Source organism: Martes martes (assembly GCF_963455335.1).
Source record: "Martes martes genome assembly, chromosome: 1".
Classification (NCBI taxonomy): domain Eukaryota; kingdom Metazoa; phylum Chordata; class Mammalia; order Carnivora; family Mustelidae; genus Martes; species Martes martes.
Window position 1 is genome coordinate 74430282 of NC_137888.1, and position 22966 is coordinate 74453247.

General features: G+C 42.9%; 1 protein-coding gene across 2 annotated transcripts in view; it reads right to left on the reverse strand.

Annotated features, from left to right (window-relative positions):
- WWTR1 (WW domain containing transcription regulator 1) overlaps nucleotides 1–22966 on the reverse strand; it is a 135628-nt gene that overhangs the window by 50747 nt on the left and 61915 nt on the right. For both annotated transcript variants that reach the window (XM_080796805.1, XM_080796804.1), the window contains exon 3: nucleotides 2897–3033. In XM_080796805.1, coding sequence (XP_080652931.1) covers nucleotides 2897–3033 — 137 coding nt within the window. The remainder of the gene's footprint in view (nucleotides 1–2896; nucleotides 3034–22966) is intronic.

Sequence of the window (22966 nt, forward strand, 5' to 3'; positions counted from 1 at the left end):
ATGACATTATCTTCAAACCTAACGTTGAATAAAATACGAAATAAAACTTTTCTTTCCACAAGGAATAATGTTAACAGTAAGAATAAAACAATTACAGCTTGTTATGTGCCAGGCACCACATCTATGCACTTAACATATATAAACTCATAATAATCTCTTCATACTGTAATAATAATCTTCATTTTATAAATAGGGAAACTAGGACAAAATTAAGTAACAACAAGTCATCAAGCTAGTGATGGGCAAAGCCAGGTTTCAAATTTTCACAGTCTGATTCCCAAATCCATGAACCTAACCTACAGTAAAACATAGAATCCCAAAAAAAGGGGAGATTTATTTCTGAATGTATTTAGCAATATCACAGATTATAACAGCTCTATAAAATATAAAATTAGCTTATTAAAGATACTAATTTTATCACCCTATGTTATAATATTACATATATAATAATATTATTAACTGTATTTTGACATTTTCATCTGTACATAAATACCTCCCTGTGAAGGAGACATACCACTTAGTTCACTTAGTGGTTAGTTGTGTTCTATTGAAAAAACCAGAATTCAGATTTAAGAAGTAGAAGGACCTGCTATTTCTAGTTTTAAAAATTGGTAATAGAGAGTATAAACTACAGGGAGAGCTGCGGCCTGACATAACATATTCTGAATAAATCACTTACTACTAGGAACACATTCTGAGTCTTCAGTCTTAGGTGCTTACTTGGCATCCCTGTTCCCTGTCTATCCTCAGGACACATCTGTGATTCACTATAGGCTAGTAACACTTTTCATAATGCACAAATACTCAAACAGTATTAGGAAAATACCCAGAATGTGTCTTGAGAAGTTGGCTGCTTCGATTTATCAGAAAGTTGGAAAGTAAGGTACTGGAACTCAGCAAGACGTAAACATGGTTCCAACATTCAGATTCCAGTTTCTTTAGATACACTCTACCAACAATGGTGCTTCTGCAGGGAGGAGGGCGCCCAAGCACAGGCCAACTCACGTGTGCCTTCACTGTTAAGTTTCAAGCATTCAAACTCCTTCTAATTTAATTAATCCACTTGGTACTTGTTGCACAACTTTTCAAAAATGAAGGCAAATACATAAACAACATAAACAAGGATATTCATTCCAGTATTGTGTATAGAAGCACTGGCAACACTAGTAACAACCTAAGTACCCATCAGATGGGCGCTGCCAGTTAAATACATTCACTGTGGCATTATCACTATGTTGAGAAGATTAGGAAATCTTTCACAAGAGTAAGGCAGCCTTCTGTGTACAGATACCAAAGCAGAAGAGGCAAGGTGCAGAACAGTAGGTCAAGGATGCTAGAATTCATGTGAAGAAACACATCCCCCTGACCAGAATCACTAGAGGACTCCCGGAATGGAGGATCCAAGGAAAGCTTATTTTTGAATGCTTCGAAAAAGTGTTTGCATTTTTTAAATGGAGTCCATGAAAGACTTTTTTTCCAACTATAATGGATTATAAAATGAAAGTTAATACTTTAATAATCAGTCTTTAGAATTTTTAATGAAAATTAAATGGCTAAAAGAAACCTTGAAACCATCTAATGCTACCTAATTTGAGGTTCCTTTAGTACGCCTGCAACTGCTTTCTATTTGAGCTCTTATGTGTTTGGGACAAATGAGTCATGGGAAGTTTCAGTTTACCACTGCTGGTAGAAGAATTGGTACCATTTTCCTTGATCTGCCTGTTAGATACGGGACACAACAGAAGTTATTCCAAGTCCTTTGCTTCTGGATATATTTTACATCTGCAAACTTTAAAATGATAGATCCAGACTTCCTGGAAGAACAGACAATATATTTACTTGAAGCAGACTCGGGTTTACTTGAGTTCATGCTCACTTTGGCTAAGTCACAGAGTGAGGGAAGGTGTCTCGGAATAATGGTTCCATTTTTATCCTGTTCATTCCTGAAAAATCCAAGAGGAGATTCTTTTCACTCTAAAATTAACTATTCTGTGTATGAAGCAGTATCTGGATATCTGATCTTAAATAGAAATGTTATCTTAAAATGGCACCGCTTTTTTATAAAACCATAAAAGTACCCTTTATTCTTAGCCTTTGGGGATGTGGGGGAATGACTACAATAAAAGCTGATTAGTTATGCCGCTGCAGTGTACTAGTTCATATCGGACCATCTCTAGTGGGCAGAATTTTAGATCTTTAGTAAAAGCCATTAGCAGAAAATAGTCTTTTCTCACTTCTAAAATCACACTTAAACATTCTAAACGAGGTGAAGAGTAAGCTGCAGTGTCCTGGGGCAGCTATCTCAAGAAGCCCCCTGCAGATTAGGGAAAGGCTGAAAGCCTTCTAAACCACAGCAGCCTCAGTTCAAACTCCAAACTCCACTATCCACAAGCTGTATGACCTTGGGAAAGCTTCCCCATTCATAAAATGGGAATGCCATGACTTCTTGTCCGGTAATTGAGAGCTGAGTGAGATGAGGCATGAAGGCACCAAGCCTGGTGTCAATCACACATTATGCAAAAGAGTAAGAGGAGGAAAGAAAGGGATTTGAGATCAGAACTGCACCTGTGGCGGTCTTCAGGCACCAAGTTCACAGAATGGGGATGTGCACTCGCCTTAGCCTAGATGAAGAGAGGAGGCCTAAGTGATTTTTCAAAACACTCCAACTGAGGCAACTGAAGGAGATGCAGGAACCACAGTGTGAACCTAGGCAGCAAAACTGTGAACTGGTAGCAAAGACGCCAAGAAAAAAAGCAAAGATGGCAGAAGGGTGATGCACCCAAGGACTATGCGGGTGCGCAAGTCAACACTGAGCCAGCTGGAGCTGCTTCTGAGCTCCAGAGCCTCTGGGTTCAACCCTTGTTCATACAGCTCCAAGTGGACACTCTGGGCTTACCGAGATTCGGCTGAGACACGGCCATGGACCTCTGGGGTGCTGGGGTGGACGTGGCCGCAGAGTGGAGGTTCATGGGATTCAGGGGCTGATTCATCGCCTTCCTAGGGTCTTGCCATGTGGTGATTTTTTCTATGTGACTAAAAGAAGGAAAACAATTATCTTTTTAATTGTCAGCATGATGATCATTATCACCATCACCAATAACAGCACAAGAGTTAAACGACGCCGGCTCTTCCTCCCTTAGGATCTGCTTACAAATGGCTGACACACCGTGTTTGTTTTCATCCAAGGTCACACCTGCCCACATACCTTCCATCCAAGGGCTCCAGCAGGAACTCTCTGAATAGAAGCCCATGACTTGGTTGTCACAGCCGCCCCTAGATGCAGAAACCCTCTTACAGGTTTTCTGCCTCACCAGTGTATCTCCTCTCAGCCAAGGAGCCTTCGCTCCCCAGCCTCTCAGATGCTTCCCTACCATTCAGCCACTGGGATGCCATGGGGGGAACTCCTCTCCCAAAGCAGGACCACGGTCCTGCCCCACCAACCCTCCCAGGCTCCACGGATCACATAACTGACGTAACGAGGACACCTCTGCTGGTCTCAGCCAAAGCCAGGGCTTTGGAAACCAACCTCGTGAACATGACATGACTGAGCTCTACTAAGACCAAGGAAGGCACTGTGAGGTCCACACGGGTAATACGTAAGACCCTCAAGAAGCTTACATTTGATTCATCAAGGTAACAACTGGGAAGCTGGAGTACAGAGTAGCAGGATGTAAGTGTAGGAAGGCAGGAAGACAGATGACGGAGAAACCCAACCGTCAAGGCATGAAGACTTCTGAGGGCAAAGACACGATTAGACTTTTGGTCATACACAACTTCCAGGATCTGTTATTGTCACTTAATCTCAGAGAAACTGGCCCAACATAAGCTTCTGTCCAGGTTAAGCCTCTGCCTTTGGCTCAGGTTGTGGTCTCAGGGTCCTGGGATTGAGCCCAGCATGGCGCTCCCTGCTCGGCGGGGAGCCTGCTTCCCCCTCTCCCTCTGCCTGCCTCTCTGCCTACCTATGGTCTCTCTCTCTGTTAAGTAAATAAATAAAATCTTCAAAAACAAAAAAAAAAAAGAGGAAGAAGAAGAAAGATGGACAGACCTCCAGCTTTGTCGGCCTCCTCCCAAACCACATCGTAAGTCATTCCTGGTGCTTCATGTACCCCATGACATAAACTTTTTTTCTGAGAGTTTATTATATTTTTCTTTTAAAGATGAACATATTCACCTAGTACAATAGCTTCGTTTTACGAGTTGCAGCAGAGTTCTTTCCACAGTTAATCCAAAACAAACTCTGATAGCAGAAACTGAACGGCAGCCTTTTGTTCTAAACCTTGCAGCTAGACTTGCCTCTCCCAAAGTAATTGTCGGTGTCAACCCCCACGCACTAAGGACCCTTCCAGATCCATAAGAAAGGAGCCTGATTGTTCTTTTGGTAAAACACACCTTAATTTTGAATAACAATGGCTCCCTTTGAATCCTTGGCATTGCGAACCGCTATTACTACCATTAAATTTAACCCTAAATCAGTGCTATCCCCCCTCACTGAAGTTGTATTTGTCTCCTCTTTTGCATCTGTTTCCTCGCATTTGAATGCTACCTCTGCTAAAACTTCCTCAGATTTCTTTATCCTAGACAGCAAGTTACAGGAACGGAGAGTTCATCCACTGCCTTGAGTGAAAACTTGGCTGTTTTCCCAAGAAGGCCTTTAAATGAGTGTGATTAAAGGTAGAGGAAGCATAATTAAGTTTAACTGTTGAGTTTCCATACTGTCGGAGCCCTGTCAGCAGTCCTTAAAACTTAATCCAAAATGAACAGGGTAAAATAAAAACATTAAAACCAAAACTGTCCTAACCATTAGAGATTCTTAATCTCACCAAAAAAACTGAGGGTTGGGCGGGGGGGGGGGGGGGGGCGGGGGGGGGGGTTGGGGGAGTTGGGGAGGGTAAGTGCTATGGTGAGTACTGTGAGTGTGTAAAACTGGCGATTCACAGACCTGTACCCCTGGGGATAAAAATACGTTATATGTTAATAAAAAATTAAATAAATTTTAAAATTTTTTAAAAATTTTAAAAACTTACCTAAAATAATAAAGAAAAAAAAGATTTTATTTTTCTGAGAGAGCGAGCGCGCGCGCATGCAGCATGCATGCATGAGCATGCATGAGAGTGGGAAGGGTAAAAAAAAAAAAAAAAAACCAAGACTGTCCTGTTCTGAAAAACACAAATAAGAGGGGGAAAGACCCAACTAAAGAGGGACAATCACTTACTCAAGCACAGAAAGATGAAAAAGAAAGAAACAATGGTCTTAGTTACACCTTCAGCTTGATGATTATAATTCTGTTGAAAGCTTTCATAAAATCCTTTTGTCAGCTTCTGGTCAAGTGGAAACTCATCACCAGCCTCCGGGGATTTGTCATTGTCCTCCATAGTCAGGAACCCTCATTGATGAGGATGTCAGAGTTAAGTAAACTCCCTTTAGCAAAGTAATTAAGAGCTAAGAAACCCTTTGACTAACCATTCCTTCAGGACCCACGCTATGAAAACATGTTTTTCCAAGGTAGGTCGGTCCTACATACTTTCCACAATGCTACCAGAAGGAAGGGATCCTTCTCTCTTTCATGAGCCTTTCTCAGACCCTCTGATACCACGGATCTCGATACTTCTTTGCCAGAAAAACAAGAGCACAGCCGCTGGTGGGAGAAACGGGGGGAATGGGAGGGTGGGGGGAGAGTAAGTGATGCAGGTCTGCTGTGGTCTGACACACAGCTACCGGTCAGTGGTAGGAATGACACAGGAGCCGGGACAATGCTGGTCCCCACTCTCCTCTCCCATTCCGAACCAGAAGGCTATGGCCCCTGAATCTAGGGAGAGCAGGAAGGCCCGCACCCCAAGTGGTAAATGAGCCCAGCTTGCCTAAGGACATCACCACAGCTGGCCAGCCTCCATCCCCCAGTACAGAATGCTGGGGCATTCTAGGAGGACCCTCTGGCCCCATCCCAGAGAGGTCTGACCCCAATGAGGTACAATTCGGCTGTGGCTTCCAAGTCCTGGAACTCCCCCAGGACCGTGGGAGCCTCCTCAGCCCAACCTTCAAACCCCACGCCTGGCCAACACTTTGAAAGGAGTTTTGTTCCCAGCAGATTTGTTAATTAAAAGTGTCACTCATGGTATTGCCCAAAGACTAGAGTACAAGGGGGAGTCTGAAGAAAGTGGTTCTCATTGCTCAGAAACAACTCTGAGAAGAAAGCCACTGGAATTCCCAGTCTTAGCACACCCACCGGTCAACCCGACACCAGCTTTGCTCTAAAAGCTCAGCTCCAAGGATGTCCAGGGTGGCTCCCGGGCCGAATGTCAAAAGCAAGGACACTGCTCACAAGAACTTGATACATCGCTGATGATTTGATCTGAAAGCTACATTCTGCTATTGTGCAAATCACTTTGCTCACATGGCCCTGTTCCCGAAGGCAGGCTAAGCCACTGGCTCTGTCGGTCACACCGCTGTCTCATCTCCGCTCCCTCTCAGTTACTGACTCATTTCCTTTCTCGGATTTCTCAGCGTAACTCTACTGTCTGCCAGGACCCGCAGTGGAGCTGGCCTGCTGCTCCCACCTCTTCCCCAATTTCACTCCCTTGCTGCCGAGTCTAACTTCAAACCAATGTCTCTGTTTTTAAAAGTCTTCTTTCTCCTAAAAATTTATATATATTCAATCTCCCTACCTATGTGTGTCCGAGGAATAATATGCTGTACCACTGTCATATCAGAAAATGAACAAAAAAGGAAAAAGATATAAAACTATTGACGGTGATACATGAAAATAAGAGGCCCACTGGCCCTTTTTTTTTTCTTATCATAACTCCCTTGTACTTCCCAGGTTTTTAACAGTGACTGTGAGTTGTTTTCATAAGCAGTAAAAACAAAGACACTCATGAAGGTACAATATGACGAAAAGGAAAACGAGGCATGGTCACACAGGTCATAGGGTACTAAAATGTGACTTTAGGTAAGCTGTAGATTTGGCTTGTCACCGACGAGGGGCAAAGAAAGAATTAGGAAAATGGAAATCAATCCCCTGGCCCCATGTTGTTTACAAGGAAAAAGAGTACCAGTTCCGGAGGAAAAGAAAAACTTTTCCTGACGCCAAAAGGCCTCTTTCCTGGGCTTTAAAAAAAAAAAAACACCTCATAAGGGTTTCACAGGGAGACCCCGGTGGTGCAGATAACAAGATAATGGGAGTGGTCATCACTTTCTTTGGGGGCCTCTGTGACCACCATTTATTTCCTAGACTGCCCCATTCCACAGTCACAGAAAGAACCAACCCACTCCTCACCTCCAACACATCAGGAGTCTCTGATCAGAGAAGGACTCATGTCCGAAAAGAGCTTCAGTTGCTTAGGAACTGCAGTTTTCGCTCAGGGGCAAGAAAAGTCAACATTTCTCTGAGATGATGTTTGGCTGAAAAATTGTTGTATGAAATAATTTTTCCTTCTTGAACTAGTATGTTTTTCAACAGAGATTATAATAGAGACAACAGAGACACAGATTTAGAAAGCCATTTTATTTACTAGGGAAATTCTGTGTTGGAGGTTGAAACATTGTTGAAATGAGCAGAAGAGGGGGCAACCTCGCCACCCTCCTGGTCTCCCTCCACGGCGGGCCTGGTCCCTCCCATTAGCCTCCAGTGGATCATTAACTTAACTCCTGTTTCCTCCTCTCTAGCCTCCTGCATGACCTTCCACCTTGAGGAGGACCAGGGCCTCCAGACTTCCTCTCCTCCAGTCCTTCTGGTTTTACTCCAACCTTCAACCCCTCCCCCACCCTGACAATCCGCTCTCCACCCCACCTCTAGACTCCTATCCCAAGGACAGCTAGGATCCAAATCACCCCCGGGTCCTTGGTCTCACATGCTTAACGGGTTGCCCGAGCCACTCAGGGGCCCACACATACCTCAGTATTAATGTTAACCTCTGATCCTGTGGGACCTTGTTGGACAAGCCACTTCACCCATCCTGATCTCAGAACCCAGAGCCATGAGCACCCACAGGAGTGAAAGGAGCTAACAAACGCGAGAGTTCCTTGTTGCAAGGGTAAAATAGGTCTGTTCAGGGAAAGTAATGACAGTCAAAGTCACCTGCAGGTTTCACGACCAGTTCACAGGGCCTCCCAGGCTCACCTCCCCAGCCATGAGTGTAAGGACGGTGGCCGCGCCAAGCACCAGGCTGACGACGTGGGTTCAAGGTTACTCAACAGCATGCACTGTTCACCTACTGTGCAAAATGCACTAGGCAGGTATAAAAATAAAGGGCATTCTGTAAATATAAAACCCTGACTAGCAGCAGAACCATTAAAGGCGAAGATAAAATCTTAATCTGTAAAAATAGAACCCACCTGCTTCGTACAGTCCGAGAAAAAGCCTGGCATTTGGGGATGAATTTATCCTCCAGCCTATGACCACGACCTATTACACTAACTTTATGGAAGGAAGCCACACAACAAAGACTTTCTGAAATAGAGAAGGTCTATGTAATACATTTTGTATTGCTGGAAGCATACGAAGATACAAAAATAGAAACGATTCTGAGTGCTTGATTTTGAAAGAATTTAGAGTTCTTAGCAACATAAGCTGCTTGCCTATTTCTATGGGCAACGATTTCATCTCTCAGTGTAAGTGTTTTTGCCTCTTTACTCCCCCTCCGCCCCACCCTCACTGCTTTAATATATTCAAGTTTCACATTACTGTCAGCCATTACTCGGGGCTCCCTGCCAGCAACAGAGCTGTTAGGACAGGGCTTAGAAGTAGCCTCCAACCTGCCTCTTCTTTTCCACCACAAACTAGCTAGGCAGTTAAAGAGAACCACACCAGTGAGATGGGAATTTAAAGGCAGCCTGAGGTTACAAAACCAAGGTCAACTGATTCAAAACTCAATTCACATTCAATGCCGCTTGGCTCTAGTCCCCTGACCATCCCAGGCTCTCTTCAAGTTCTCCCTCCACTCTCTCTTTGTTGGGGAGGGAGGGGGGGTGCTAATATTAAATGGAACATAAGCTCTTTCAATGACAGAAATGATCCTATGGGGCATAGCAAAGTGCTCTGTACATAGTAAGCATTTGCAAAACAATACCCATGCAACCCTCATAATACTCACAAACCAACTTAGGGCATATGTAAACTATCTTCCTTTGCTTTTTTAATTTTTTTAAGATTTTTATTTATCTGACAGAGAGAGAGAGCGCACAGAAGCAGGGAAAGCAGTAGGCAGAGGGAGATGCCTTGCAGGAAACCCCACACAGGACTCCATTCCAGGACCCCGGGATTCTGACCTGAGCCGAAGGCAGACACCTAACCAAGACACTAAGATGGTTTTTGATTTACGCAACCCATTCACCACCCACTTAATCACATCACCCTTTATCACAAATGTACATACACTAAAGATTATTTGCTTAGAAAGTGCTAAATCAACTTTGCAACTTGCTCATTGTGAACCAGTTCAATTAAAGCCATCAATGTTAAAAATGGAAATTGAAACAGATTTGCATGAGACTGATAATTTCCCAGAGAGGGCTTGCCAAGTTAAGTTTGACCCACTGTCAGCAGGCAACAAATGCTATGCCAATACTTAATCCTGTACCAGATGGCAAGAAGACTTGTCCCAGACTCACGCTGAAGTCCTGAAATGTTCCCCAGTGAGATTTAAAATACAAAGAAGCAAAACACTGGTTTACTTTCTTATGTTCTGGGAATAAATGCTGCCTGTGTTTCAATTACATTAAACATGCTGGCAGTGTGTTCTTATTTAAATTTCAGGGCCTAGGAAATGACACATCGTATCTTACTCACATCTTGCATTTCTCTGAGTGGTGCCTTTTGTTTTGTTTTGTTTTTTTGCCAGTGGTACTCAGCTATTCCAACTGACACCAGAGGTGGGTCTTAACCACAAGAACAAAGACAGCTGGTGTGCACACTTATTAATTCTCCCAGACCCAGATGTACACTCTCTCCAAGTTACTTCCTCTGCTGTCACCTAAAACCAGAACCTAGTGGAAACTGATCACTTGTGAGCCCCTGAGCCCTATTCTGGGGGTGGGGCTGAAGGAGCGCTCATAGCAAGGAGAGCTACCATCGCTGTGATAGCTCGCAGCCCACTTCTAAACTGGCAACCTAACTTGATTCGTAGCCATCTATTAAGCTGTTCCCCTCTGCTTCACCCTATCAGTCCAGTTGGATAACCGGGAGTCGGCTTTTGAGCTACAATACACTGATAATCGGAAATCAAGTGCTGGCATGTCACCTGGCTGAACTGTTTTAGTTTATTTCCAAAGCCATCAAACTCCTTCCCAGGTTTTCATCCTTCCTATTGTCACCCTCATTGAAGATTCTTTGCCACAAAGCAACTTTCACACCACTATAATTAGTTACAATTCTTTTTCTGTTCTGCCCAAATTCTGAACGGTGCTATCTCTTGCTGGTCCAATGCATTAGAATAAAAGATAGGAAGAGGTAAAAAAAAAAAAAAAAAAAAAAAAAAAAGTTGGGCTGCAAAGGTACATCACTGACACCTCCATTAGCGAAGCATTCTTATCATTCACAGATTAAATCCCAAAGCCATAAAAACGGTCTCATGCCGCCCAATAAAGGTGACTGTTCCCATAATGGAAGCGTGCCTCCTAGACAGCTCAACCTTCTTCGAAACCACAAGGAATTTACAGCTGAAAGGTTCTGCTCCGATTTTCACTTAGGCAGCTCACAGGAGTAAGTCCTATATAAATAGGGGATTTTTTTTTAGGATCCTCTAATAAAAGATGATACAAGACCAGAAGCATTATTTTGGTGCATGTTTCCGGTCTCTACCATTCACTTGCCAGTTCACAAACATTTCAGAGTCCTCTGGAATTCTGAATGAATGGCAGGGATTGTATTTTTAACTATGAGGCTCTAATCCTCGACTTCCATCGCAGCCGCGCCAGGAAGCCTCCCCTCGTTTAAATTAGCAGCGGTAGTGGCTGCGCCAGTGTGGAAGATCCACTCGCACTTCCGCCGCAGCCGGCTGTGGTGATCTATCGACTCTCAAATCCTTTCCACTGAACAGGGCCACCTTTTCTGCAGACTCACTCCCAGACCAGCTCGGTCAGGGCAGAAACTGAGTCAAGTAGAGCTGCCGTCCGCCCCACTTGACGCGGTCACATCCACAGGTCCTCTAGAGCACTGCTGCTGGGGTGGGGAGGAAGGTGGCAGGATGAACGTGCCCCTCCTGGAGAAAACCACTTTGGGAAGCCAGTGACTCAGCAACAGAGCCCCAAGGTGTGACTCAGACACCTCACCTCAGAGGGTGAGGCGCCTCATCGTGTTAAAGGCACCCCGACATCGCCCGACACAGGCAAACCTGCCTTCACCTCTGCAAACGGAACCAAACTCTTACTTAACCTTATTTTTCCTATTCCCTAAAAGAGCAAGAAGAAAAAGAGAAGGACTAGGTTTCTGGTTGCTTGTCTGCCATAGGCCAAGAGCCCTATTCAAGAACTTTGGCTGTTCCATGATTTTATTATCAACACTTAGCATTTTTTCCTCTTCTCAAGTCAGGATCAACAGGGCTAGTAAAAGATTCATAAATCATGCTAAATTTCTCCTATGGAAACCGAACAACAATGGAAGAGTGTATACCACTACGTTTTATTATTTCCAGATATCGAGTCTCTTCCTACTTTCCCCTTTTTCACAAACAAAACCATGGGGTGGGAAGGAGAAGTGGAGAAAAGATGAGGTTCCTTATGAATGGCGAATTCTAGAATTATCAATAGGCATTTATTCATTCGACAAGCGTTTACCAAGAAACCCTATCTTCCACGGGGACTCAGTTCCCAGAATCGGTTTTGGGAAATGTGGGGTGTGGTGAAAGGAACCCCCGAAAATCCTTTAAATGGCCCATAAATGTGCAGTCTCCTAGGCTTTATGTATATTACACTGTCTTTCAGTGTCCAAAACAGCCACTTCCCTCCAAGGTTAAGACATGGTACTGTTTCTGCAGCCAAGCTCCAGGTGAGACAATGCTGTCCCCAAATCCTTACGTTGGGATTCCCAAGCATGTAGTGTTGAATTTGTGCCACTTAAACAGGCATGAAGTCCTAAGTGCCTTGTGGTCTTCCGTGCCAACATGGACCTATCAGCAGATGATCCAGTGTGGGCCCCAGGAGCTGGCAATCAAACAGGCAGTGAGGTAGTGGCCAAGAAATAATGAATGAGTGGAGGGTAACGGACACAAATCCTGTTGTTTTTCTTGTTGTTGTTGTTACTATAAATGGTCCAGAGCCTGACATTCTGTCCTGATAGCTATGCGTTCGCTACTCTCCCCAAATCAGCGGCGTCTGACATCTGGGAAGCAGCTTTAATCTCGCAATCATTTCTTACGTTTGTTTTTAAGCCAGTGGGTTACTTGAAATACTAAAATACTTTGAAAATTGTTTTTCCAGGCTCTCCGTGCCCAGCACACGTGTCAATGTGTTGCAGTTGTTCCCCCAGGATGTCTTAGTCCACACCGCTTGCCCACTCCGAAGCCACTCCGGACAAAAACACGGTTCAACTTAACTGCTAATGCCCTTCTGTCTCTTCTTTCTAATACGATCAACTGAATTAGATGTCACTTGCCCAAAAGAAGACGGCAAAGCCTCCTCAAAACCAAGAATTCTTCTGGATTCGTCTAGCTTCACTTCCATTCAGGCAAAGAAAAAGGGGAAATTAGGAAGAGAGACTCGATATCCTCTTCATTGGTTTTGTTTTTCTAAGTTCTGAGAAGAGAATGAGCCACACTGGGCCCCAGTCCCCGGAGCCACTGTGCGTGCACATGCTTGAGGGCCATGACCCAGCTGGCACTGGAGAAGAGACTGGCACGGACCCCAACCCCCGTCTGCAGAAAGACTTGAGTACTTTTCAGAGCCAGCATCCCATTTCGCAAGAAATGATTTAGAGGATGGAAGACAAAAACTGAGGCCTTAAAAGAAATGGAGTTAAGCTTCGGAGTCAGGGAAGGGAGAGGACCACTGGAGACCCAGAAAAATGGGGCAACCCGACTTAGGTTTTGTGTTTTAAACCCAGACCACAGGGGCACCTGGGTGGCTCAGTCGGTTAAGTGTCTGTCTTTGGCTCAGGTTATGATCCTGGGGTCCTGGGATGGATCCCCGCACTGGGCTCCCTGCTCGGCGGAAAGCCTGCTGCTCCCTTGCCCTCTGACTGCCACTCTGCCTACTTGTGTGCACTCTCTCGCTCTCTGTCAAATAAATAGAAAAGAAAAAATCTACTTAAAAAAAATTAGATTAAAAAAAAAAAAACCCCAGCCCACATATCTTTTCACATGTATTTCCTGGCATCTGCGGCTGAAAGTATCACCCAAAAGGGGCAGAACATTCCACAGTATTTTTGAACTTTGCCTCTGCTATTAACCAGTTAAAAGAACACTATAACTTCACCTAGCATCTCCAGGACTCAGTATCCTCCACTGTAAAATGGGCACAAAAATATCCATTTCATCAGTTTGTTTTGAATATTTCATCAAATAACAAAAGTAAAGTGCCTCCACAATGCCAGACATAGATGGCACCCTGAATATTTTTTTAAAAGATTTATTTGAGATTGAGAGTGCACGAAGGGACAGAACACAGAGCAGAGCTCGATCCCACAACCCAAGGGATCGTGACCAGAGCTTAAACCAAGACTTAGACACTCAACCAACTGGGCCACCCAGGTGCCCTATGACACTATACATATATTAACTCCCCTTTTATCCCTTATGAACTCTATCCCAATGGTTTAAAGGGATGTGAGGAATTCAAATGCACAAAAATCAGCAAACACACTATGGTACAATGAACCCCCCAAAATGGCAGGAAATAACAGTGAACATCCATCCATTCACTCTAAAAACTACAGATATACTTGATTTCACAGAGTGGTGAAGTAGTAACTGATTTAGAGAAAATATTCTCAAAAGAAAAAGGCCTAGTTAACCACCAGCCCTTGGGTGATCCCTCCACGTTTGTCTTGGTTTGGTTTTCTGGTTTTTTTTTTTTTTTTTTCATTTGTTTTGCATTATAATGATATCAGCTCTCAGAGCCAGTATAAAAAAAAAAGCCAGAGCTAATAGTCCTTTATTGTCTTTGTCAGGGAGGCTCATTTTATTTTTTTTTTTAAAGAGATTTTATTTATGTATTTGACAGAGAGAGACAGAGAGAGGGAACACCAGCAGGAGGAGTGGGAGAGGGAGAAGCGGAGGAGTGGGAGAGGGAGAAGCAGGCTTCCTGCTGAACAGGGAGCCTGATGCGGGGCTCGATCCCAGGACTCTGGTGTCTTTGTCAGGGAAGCACTTCTGGTGGTGATGAGCACCCCTTGTCAGCACACAAGACTTTCTGCCCACATTTAAAGTAAAAAAGGGTTTTAGCTTAAACTGAAAAGCAAGGTAAGATTGAACACTAGAAAAATAATACCTGATGCCTTTCCATTTTTCCTAACAGAAATGCTCAGGAAATTTCAGGCCTATTTAGTTTTGTAATCATTTACCAGGTGACTGACAATCGTTCACCCCCACAGTTCACCCCAAAATGTAGGTACTGATCAGTTACAGAAACGCAAGAGGACTTTAAGCTTCTGTGACTCCACAAATGGAAAAACAAATTTAGCCTCAAAAGTACTATAGTTTTATACAAAACACGTTTATGCAAACTCCAAATAGAGTTAACGTGGTACCCACAGATAGAGGTTTAATAAAAAAAAATACACTACTGCTTTAATCTTTAATTAATAAAGAACAGAAACATGTATCTGTTTCAACTTTTTATGACTTATTTCCCTATCCAAACCCCACTGTTCTTCAGTAAAGTAGCTGGGATTATTTCTCATATAAAATAAACATCTGGGGCACTAGGTGGCTCAGTTAAGCGTCTGCCTTCAGCTCAGGTCATGATCTCAGGGTCCTGGGATGGAGCTTCTCGCATCGGGCTCTCTGTTCAGAGGGGAGCCTGCTTCTCTCTCTGCCTGCTGCTCCCCCTTCTTGTGTGCGCTCTCTCTCAAATAAGTACAGTCTTTTAAAAAAATAAAAGAAATGAATAAAATAAACATCTATTTACGTGTATGTAATTTTTAAATTGGTATGACTTTAAACTTACAGGAAACATGCAAGAATACACTTCCACGTACTGATTCACCGGCTGTCCTATTTTTTTTTTCTTCAAAGTTAGTTCTGACGGAAAAGTAGCCCTAGAATAATCATCTGTTTTTATATGGCCCCATAGTAACAGTGATAGGTGGGTAGGTCATTTTTTCAGCTTTGAAAAAGAAGTGAATCTTATTCTGTAACATATGCAAGATTTAAAAAGAAAAAAAAAAAAAAAAAAGATAACCAGTCTGAATAACCAAGTCAAAAAGCAAAGTGACACTAGATTTAATAACATCTAAACAAAAGCAGTTAACAATTTGGCAATAACGTGACCCTTAATACCCTCTCATGAAGGAGAGAACAGACCCCACCCAAGTGGAGAAAACCACAGGCAGACGAGTCCTCTATTTTCTGAGCTGCTGATGGCCACACCACAGCATAACTGAAATCAAACACTTACGTTTAAACACAGTCTTGGCCGGTGCAGCTTTTTCACTATGCTTTTTACTTAAATTGGCCAGGAACGTTTTCAAACAGGGTGAGAGCCACCTCAGTTTGGTTAATTTATTAACTGAACCCTACAAATAAGTTATTCTTAGAAGTTGAGGAAATCCGTGTGAAAAACATTAAAATTCTCAGGCAAATGTCCTTCCAATATTTGAAATAAATGTTCTACTTACACAGATACACATTTTGAAGAAAAATCTGTAGATATACAGATTTATATTTTGAAGAAAAAATTGTAAATGTATCAAAAATCTGCATATCACTCTCTGAAGAATGTGTGTTTTAAACAAAGGAAAAAAACAGCTTCAGGAAAACAGCTTTTCTTTTTTAAAGATTTTACTTATTTATTTGAGAAAGAGAGAGAGACAGCATAAGCAGGAAGGAGCAGAGAGAGAGAGAGAGAGGGAGAGAGAGAATCTCAAGCAAACTCCATGTTGAGCACAGGGCCTGAAGCGGGCTTGATCCCACAACCCTGAGATCGTGAAACCAAGAGTTGGATGCTTAACTGACCACACCACCTACGAGCCCCAGAAAAATACCTTTTAAAATGCCCATAAAATGCTCACAAAAGAGCCACAGCCTCACTAAAGGTCACCCTTGCACATTACTATTCTTAAATTGGTACCATCTTTCTGGAGGGCAGTTTGTCAACATGTAATATGATCCTTGAAAATGCTTTGCTCGGGCAACTCCACTTCCACAAAGTTTACAAGGAAACAATCTGATAGATATGGCAGAGCTGGCTGCCTGCTTCTGAGTTATCTGCTTTCCCCTTCTTCTAGGTGCTAGATATGGCTGCGAGATGAAGTTCTAGACAGTAAACAGAAGTCCTATGTGGGGGGCACCTGAGTGGCTCAGTAGTTAAGCGTCTGCCTTCAGCTGAGGTCATGATCCCAGGGTCCTGGGATGGAGCCCCTTCTCTATCACCCACTGACCCTGCCTGGGTTCCCTCTCTCACTGTGTCTGTCAAACAAATTTCTTTAAAAATCTTAAAAAATAGTAATAATAATAATAAGTATTATGTGGAATTCTAGGGAAGTTCTTTAAATAGAAGAGACAGACTTTTCCGCTTCCCACCTTACTCTTACCCCAGCTTGGAATGTGAATATGATGGCCAGAGCTACAGTAGCCCTCTCAAAACGTGAGTAATGAAAGCCACGCAGTAAGGACAAAAAAGTACAAAAAAGATAAATGCATGTGGAGCTACCAAACCAGCACTTGACTGCCTTACTTTAGATTTCTTTAATGTTAGAGATAAATGAGCCATCTCCTTTCATAGCCCTGTTAATCACAAACGTTAACTCCAACTCAATACAGAAAGTATGCAAGATGTGTAAGCAGAGACGTCCATTGTAGTTCTGTTTATAGCTTAAATGTAGTAAGTGGTTAAATAAATTATGGTTCAGTCAGATGACAGAACACCAAACAGACATTATAAATGACACAGATCTATTATTTGTTTAAATGGAAAGATGTTCACAATATATTGCTATGTGAACATGATCCCGTTTGGGTTAATATATATACATATGAAAGAAGGGAAAGTAGGCTTTATTCGATTCTTTAGATTTCTTTGTATTTTCTACATTTCAGCAATAACCATCTTTTTTCCCAATCACAAAAAAGGAATGAGAAAAGCTATCCTCCCCCCTAAACGAACTACCCTCCTGCTTCAAAAATAACGTGGCATTCCACATTTGAACCTGCAACTGCTAATTACAGCCTCTGAGAATAATTCCACAGCTAAGAGTACAGGGTTGAAAATCTTGTCAGTCCCTTAACTGTGACTTGGAAAAGGCGCCATCGTAATACTCCCGAGAGTGCTCAGCCTAAAGGAGCTCGGAACCAGAGAGGGGCACGAGAGAGGGGGGGAGCCAGTAGAAGGAGGGGATAAAGAGGATCAACAAACATGCTATAATTAAGCAATATTGTAGGGCTGCCTCTAGCAGGTGTTTGAGCAAGGGGTAGGGGGGAGCTAAACGAGGTGACGACAGACAGGAACAGCTGTCTCCTGGGGCAGACCAAGCGGGGCCTGTCATACACTTCACAGGACAATCTGAGGCACCTTATATCCAGCACCCGGCCGCTTTGGAGACTCCCAGCTGCAGTGCTGTGATTGCTGTCATCTACCTAAACCAGAGGGGAAAGGCATTTGTTGTATCTAGAAAGATTAGGATGAAACTATCTTCGATTGTTCTTATGAAAGAGAATGCATAACTCACTTAACTGTGTTTGTTTTCTTCTCACTCCTGAATTTCTCCTTTTTGTCTTTTTAAAGAAACCTACCCTTGCAGCTGTATTTTTCATTTTTAAGTCTGATGTTGATTACATATTCACTCCAAATAAAGGTTTAAATGGAGTTTAATGACCAACCACAGCCTCCTCCTCCTCCCACCGTAAGGTACTTCCTGCCTTCAAACCCTTTACGCAACCGCCATTGACTTGGAGAGGAACTCCGCAAGGAATGAGCAGGACACACATCACAATACTGTCAGAGGAAATGGAATTTTCTTTACAGGATGCACTTTGAGTCTTCCTTTCCACAATGCTTCCTAAAATGCCACTGAAATTGATGGAGACTTTAAATATGCCTTCAATTTCTCAGTAGTTCCCCCTGTGGAATGAGTGTAGAAGGTCTGACAACACGGCCGAGAATTCAAAAACTACTCATGGAATAAATGACCAAAAAAAGAAAGTCATGAATGAATATATTTAATGGGCTTCCTTTAGCAAAGCATTTTACTTCCCAGTGTCTGTATCAAATGAATCTTATGCATATCTGGTATATCTACAAAATATTCAAGAACTCATCCCACAAGATTTGTTCTTTACTTGTGCTGGGACAAGGACATGAGTGCTAGAGAATGCTACAACATATTCTAGAACAGATGAACACTGTTCAGCAAACTGACTGAGCCTCTATTGGGTGCCACCCACCATGGGCCCTGAAAATACACCCCCTCTGCCACATCAATAAATGTGTGCGGAATGAGTGAATGAATGAATGAACCGGTATTAATATTCATTAATACTAATAGTCATGATAGTAATTCATATTAGCCATACATCATAATATTCACAATAATGATGGCAATAATAATGTCTGATGGTAACAACTGACATTTATGTAGTGTTTACCAGCTTCAAAAATTATCTTATTTTGATCTTCACATAACAGATTTATTCATCTCCAGTTTTAAGATCCAGAAACTGAGTTGAGAGGTTAAATGACTTAACAGATTCCTCGAGGTTCCATAAGGCACACCAGAGAGTCCAATCTTGTTCTCATCCCTGGGTCTGGGTTTTTTTCCCACAACACGCCTTGTGAAGCAAAAAGGCTGACGTGAGTAAGCCAGAACATTAGGAAGGAAGGAAAAGAGAGTAAGGACAGTCAGTGCTGCTGTGAACTTGACTCTGTCCTGGAATCACATCTCCTTCAGACTCAGTCCTTTGGAGAAAAAGGCCCCACAAGATAGATGCATCCCCCTCTTGTCTCAGTAACCCACCACTATCCTCCTGGTCCCTCCTGAAGCCCCTGAGTCACGTACTGTCACGTGCAAACTTGCCTGCCAAGCTGACCTTTTAATTGCCTGGTTTTAATCAGGCCCATCCCAGCAAGGAAAGGCATTCTCGTGACAGTGAAATAAATTGGTTGCATACGATCCTGCAGTTGCTGCTAGGGTGAAAGGAGAGGAGGAAATGTAGGTGCTACTTTAAAAAGGTAAACCCAAGGGTACCTGGGTGGTTCAGTCAGTGAAACGTCTGCTGCCTTCAGCTCAGGTCATGATCCTGGAGTCCCAGGATGGAGCCCCGAATGGGGCTCCCTGCTTGGTAGGGAGTCTGCTTCTCCCTCGGCCTGCTGCTACCTCTGCTCTCTCACTCACTCTCTCAAATAAATAAATAAAAGCTTTAAAAAATAATAAAAACAAAAACATAAACCAAACACAAAGCAGAAGCCCAACTCTCTGCTATGACTTAAAAGGAAGAGGCCCTGTCCCCTGGGAAGTCTGTTCCTTCAGAAACCAGTCTCTGACCATAACAGCTTCAGTCTGACTTGTCCTTAGTTTTTATTAATGTTGTTTACTAGGAAAAATACTTGAATGGGGTTGATGCTCCATAAAATAAATGTGTTCATTCTATAATATGTTAGGTTAGTAGTCTTTATAATTGACTTTGACTATAATTGAACACCTACAGTAATCTTGTAAGAATTTCTCAGACTAAAGCTCACTTGCCTGGCTTATCTTAGCCTCCTTTTGCAGGAACATGTGGGGAAAAAAATGGTCAAAGGAACCTTTTTGGAGCAAATGAAGAAAATACAGTTCATTTAGACCGTCACAAAAAGTCAAGTTTCTATCATTTTCTTCTTGATAACATTTCAATGTACTAAAAGACCTCTATCCTTCCTGACATCATATGGTAACTAAAATTTGTACGTTTTCCTGCACTTCCATATTAACATTGTATTTATTATGTGTCTGACTATGCAAACATGAACCTTTTCTCAAAGTCATTTTTTTGTTCTTATTTGACAGAGAGAGACACACAGCGAGAGGGGGAACACAAGAAAGGGGAGTGGGAGAGGGATAAGCAGGCTTCCTGCTGATCAGGGAGCCGGATGAGGGGCTCCATCCCAGGACCCTGGGATCACAACCTGAGTGCTATGGTGGGGGCATGGTAAGGTTAGTGGCTACTAAGTCCCTGTGAGGTAATTAGGGGGAAAGACACTACTGAATCCGCCAATCTCATCACTGCATGGGAAGGACCTCATCTGGCCTTTCAACCTCAAATCCACTTCTCAGGTAATGAAGCCTTTCTGGCTCAGTCACACCATCCGTGAGGAGGTAAGGTATGGGCTGGGTAGCCTCAAGTGTGTTCCACAGTATTTTAGTCCTAGAAGATCATCGTCCCTCACACCTGCACCCAAGAGATGTTACCAAAGAAGTCTGGGAAACACTCAATGTTCTGTTTCCCTCCTAAAAAATTCACATTATATACATCATTATAAAAGGCCCTGGATTTGAATAGGCTTAATCCAACATTTCTCTACTTTACTTTAGGTGTAATCTTTTTTTTTTTTTTTTTTTTAACTAATATGCTGTAGAATACATTTAGGAAATGGAATACGCCACGTGTGGTATTTACCGCAGGCACAGCTTCTGATTCAGTTCAGCAGCACGGTCTGAACACACGACATGCTCCAGACAGTACAGCAGTATTTTTATACACAAATGACCAACAGTGAGAAACTACAGGCAGTTCCTATAGAATGTCGCTGGGCAAATGTTAGTACGTTGTTACGAAGCCCCCATTCCAAAGCATCCCAGTGACAAAGTTCAACCACATCAGAGTTACAGAGATTAGAGATCGAGACAGAGGCATACACAGGCATGGAAACAGACAGGTGTGTGTGTTGAACACAAGTTTTAACTCAAGCTTTCATATATGAAAACGTTTACATATATACACGCATGTATGCATTCCCATACATGAAAACTTAAAACGAAAGTTCTCTGTTTAAAAAGTGAGTGGAGTTGTCTGCACCCAGAAGCTGTTAACCTTCCTCCTTACTTTCAAACTGGGAGCCCGGGGGTGTCTATTCTTAGTGTGCTCTCAAAATGTAGTTTCTCCTGGCTTGGGGTCACAGCTGCAGCAAAGCACTCAGGGCGGCTCCTGTCCATCCCCTTGAAACAACTGGTGGGAACCTAGTACTCAGTCGTCAACCCAGCTGTTCAATCTGACTTTCTAACTTTAGCAAGTCACTTCGCAACTCATGTCACTAGGGCATGCCGTACTGAAAAGCACACCAGTGAAGGTAAATTCCTACCCCCATGAAAAAACTCCAGGCACACGAACAAAGTCATACTCAGACGCTTAGAGCAGTATCGCCCACCGGTGGAAGGCAGGGCCCATGGGACTCAATTTACATGGGGCATCCCAGTGATCTAGGAAAACATCACTGTCAGACACTACAAACCAGCAGGCCTCCATCTCCCCCCACCCCACCCCCCATTTCAACCCATTACAAGTTCCCTATTAGCAGCTGCAGGGCCCAACAGCCTAGAGTCTAGAAGACCATGAACACCAATGTCCGGTCAGGAGGCTGGCATACACTGCACCATCTGTCGACTTTCTTACTAGAATGCAGGATGAATGCTTTTCCACACCGTTAATGTACCATAAAATTGTCATGAAGCCCTCCTAATGTAATTACTTGCATTTAATTGATTATACATGCCCTCATTCTAGTTTTCGTTCTTTTTTTCAACTGCGTGCTCATTGTAATTACTTGTCCCAAAGCCAGATTTCAGAATTATTTGACTGTTTATTATCCTTTGAGAGTTACTAATTAAAATAGTTTCCTTCAGTGAAGAGAGTTGCTCTTTTCCTGAATTTGCCTGGACACTGCTCACCACTGAGGAGAACTCTAAGAATGCCTTGCTAAGCTCCCCTGTAATTGACTGCCTCCATTGTTAACATATGCGTGGACTTCAAAAACATTAAACGACTTATACAAATGGAAACAAAATGCCCTTTGAGTTCTATTGATAACTTAACCTTTAGGGTTTTGGATGAAATCCCATCTCCTGGGAAGCAGGGGGAGCCAAATGAATGACACTATTATGTAAAAACATTGTTGTGGGAATTATTTTGTGTGAAAATATATACAGTATATCATTTACAATATCTTTGATTGAAGGTGGGCTTTCATAACTCCTGACTAAAATATACATATCTTTTATGGCTTCTCTAATTCATGCTCCATTTTTCAGGGGAGTAGAGGTGATTTTCAACAGGCAAATGAAACCAAACCATGACACTGGACATCAGGAGACTGGCACCTTCAGCGGGTAACAGGGGGGCCTGGAAAAGAACAGGAAGGGTATTTCTTGGAACTGGGGATGTCCCGTTTCTTGAAAGCTGCTGATGTGTGTGATCAGTTTGCAAAAATTCACCAAGCACTACATTTAGGATTTGTATACTTCTCTTAAAAAAAAAAAAAAAAGAAATTATACCTAATTTTTAAAAGTAATTAAGAGAGGAGTGCTTGGGTGGCTCAGTCTGGTGAAGCATCCGACTTCAGCTCAGGTCATGATTTCAAGGTCCTGGGATCACTGCCCCACTAGTTCCCCAATGAGTGTCTGCAAGTCTCTCTCCCTCTGCCCCTCCCCCTGCTTGTGCCCTCTCTCTCTCTCTCTCTCCACCTCCAAATAAATAAAATCTTTTTAAAAAGTAATTAAGAGAAATTATTCAATTTTTAGAAGTAATCATTATAAAAGAAAAAGGGATATGGTTACCATCTAGCAGAAGCGTTAAGGGGTCTACAGGGAATAGAATTAGGACTGTGGTTTAATTTTTTACTTTGTTTTTAA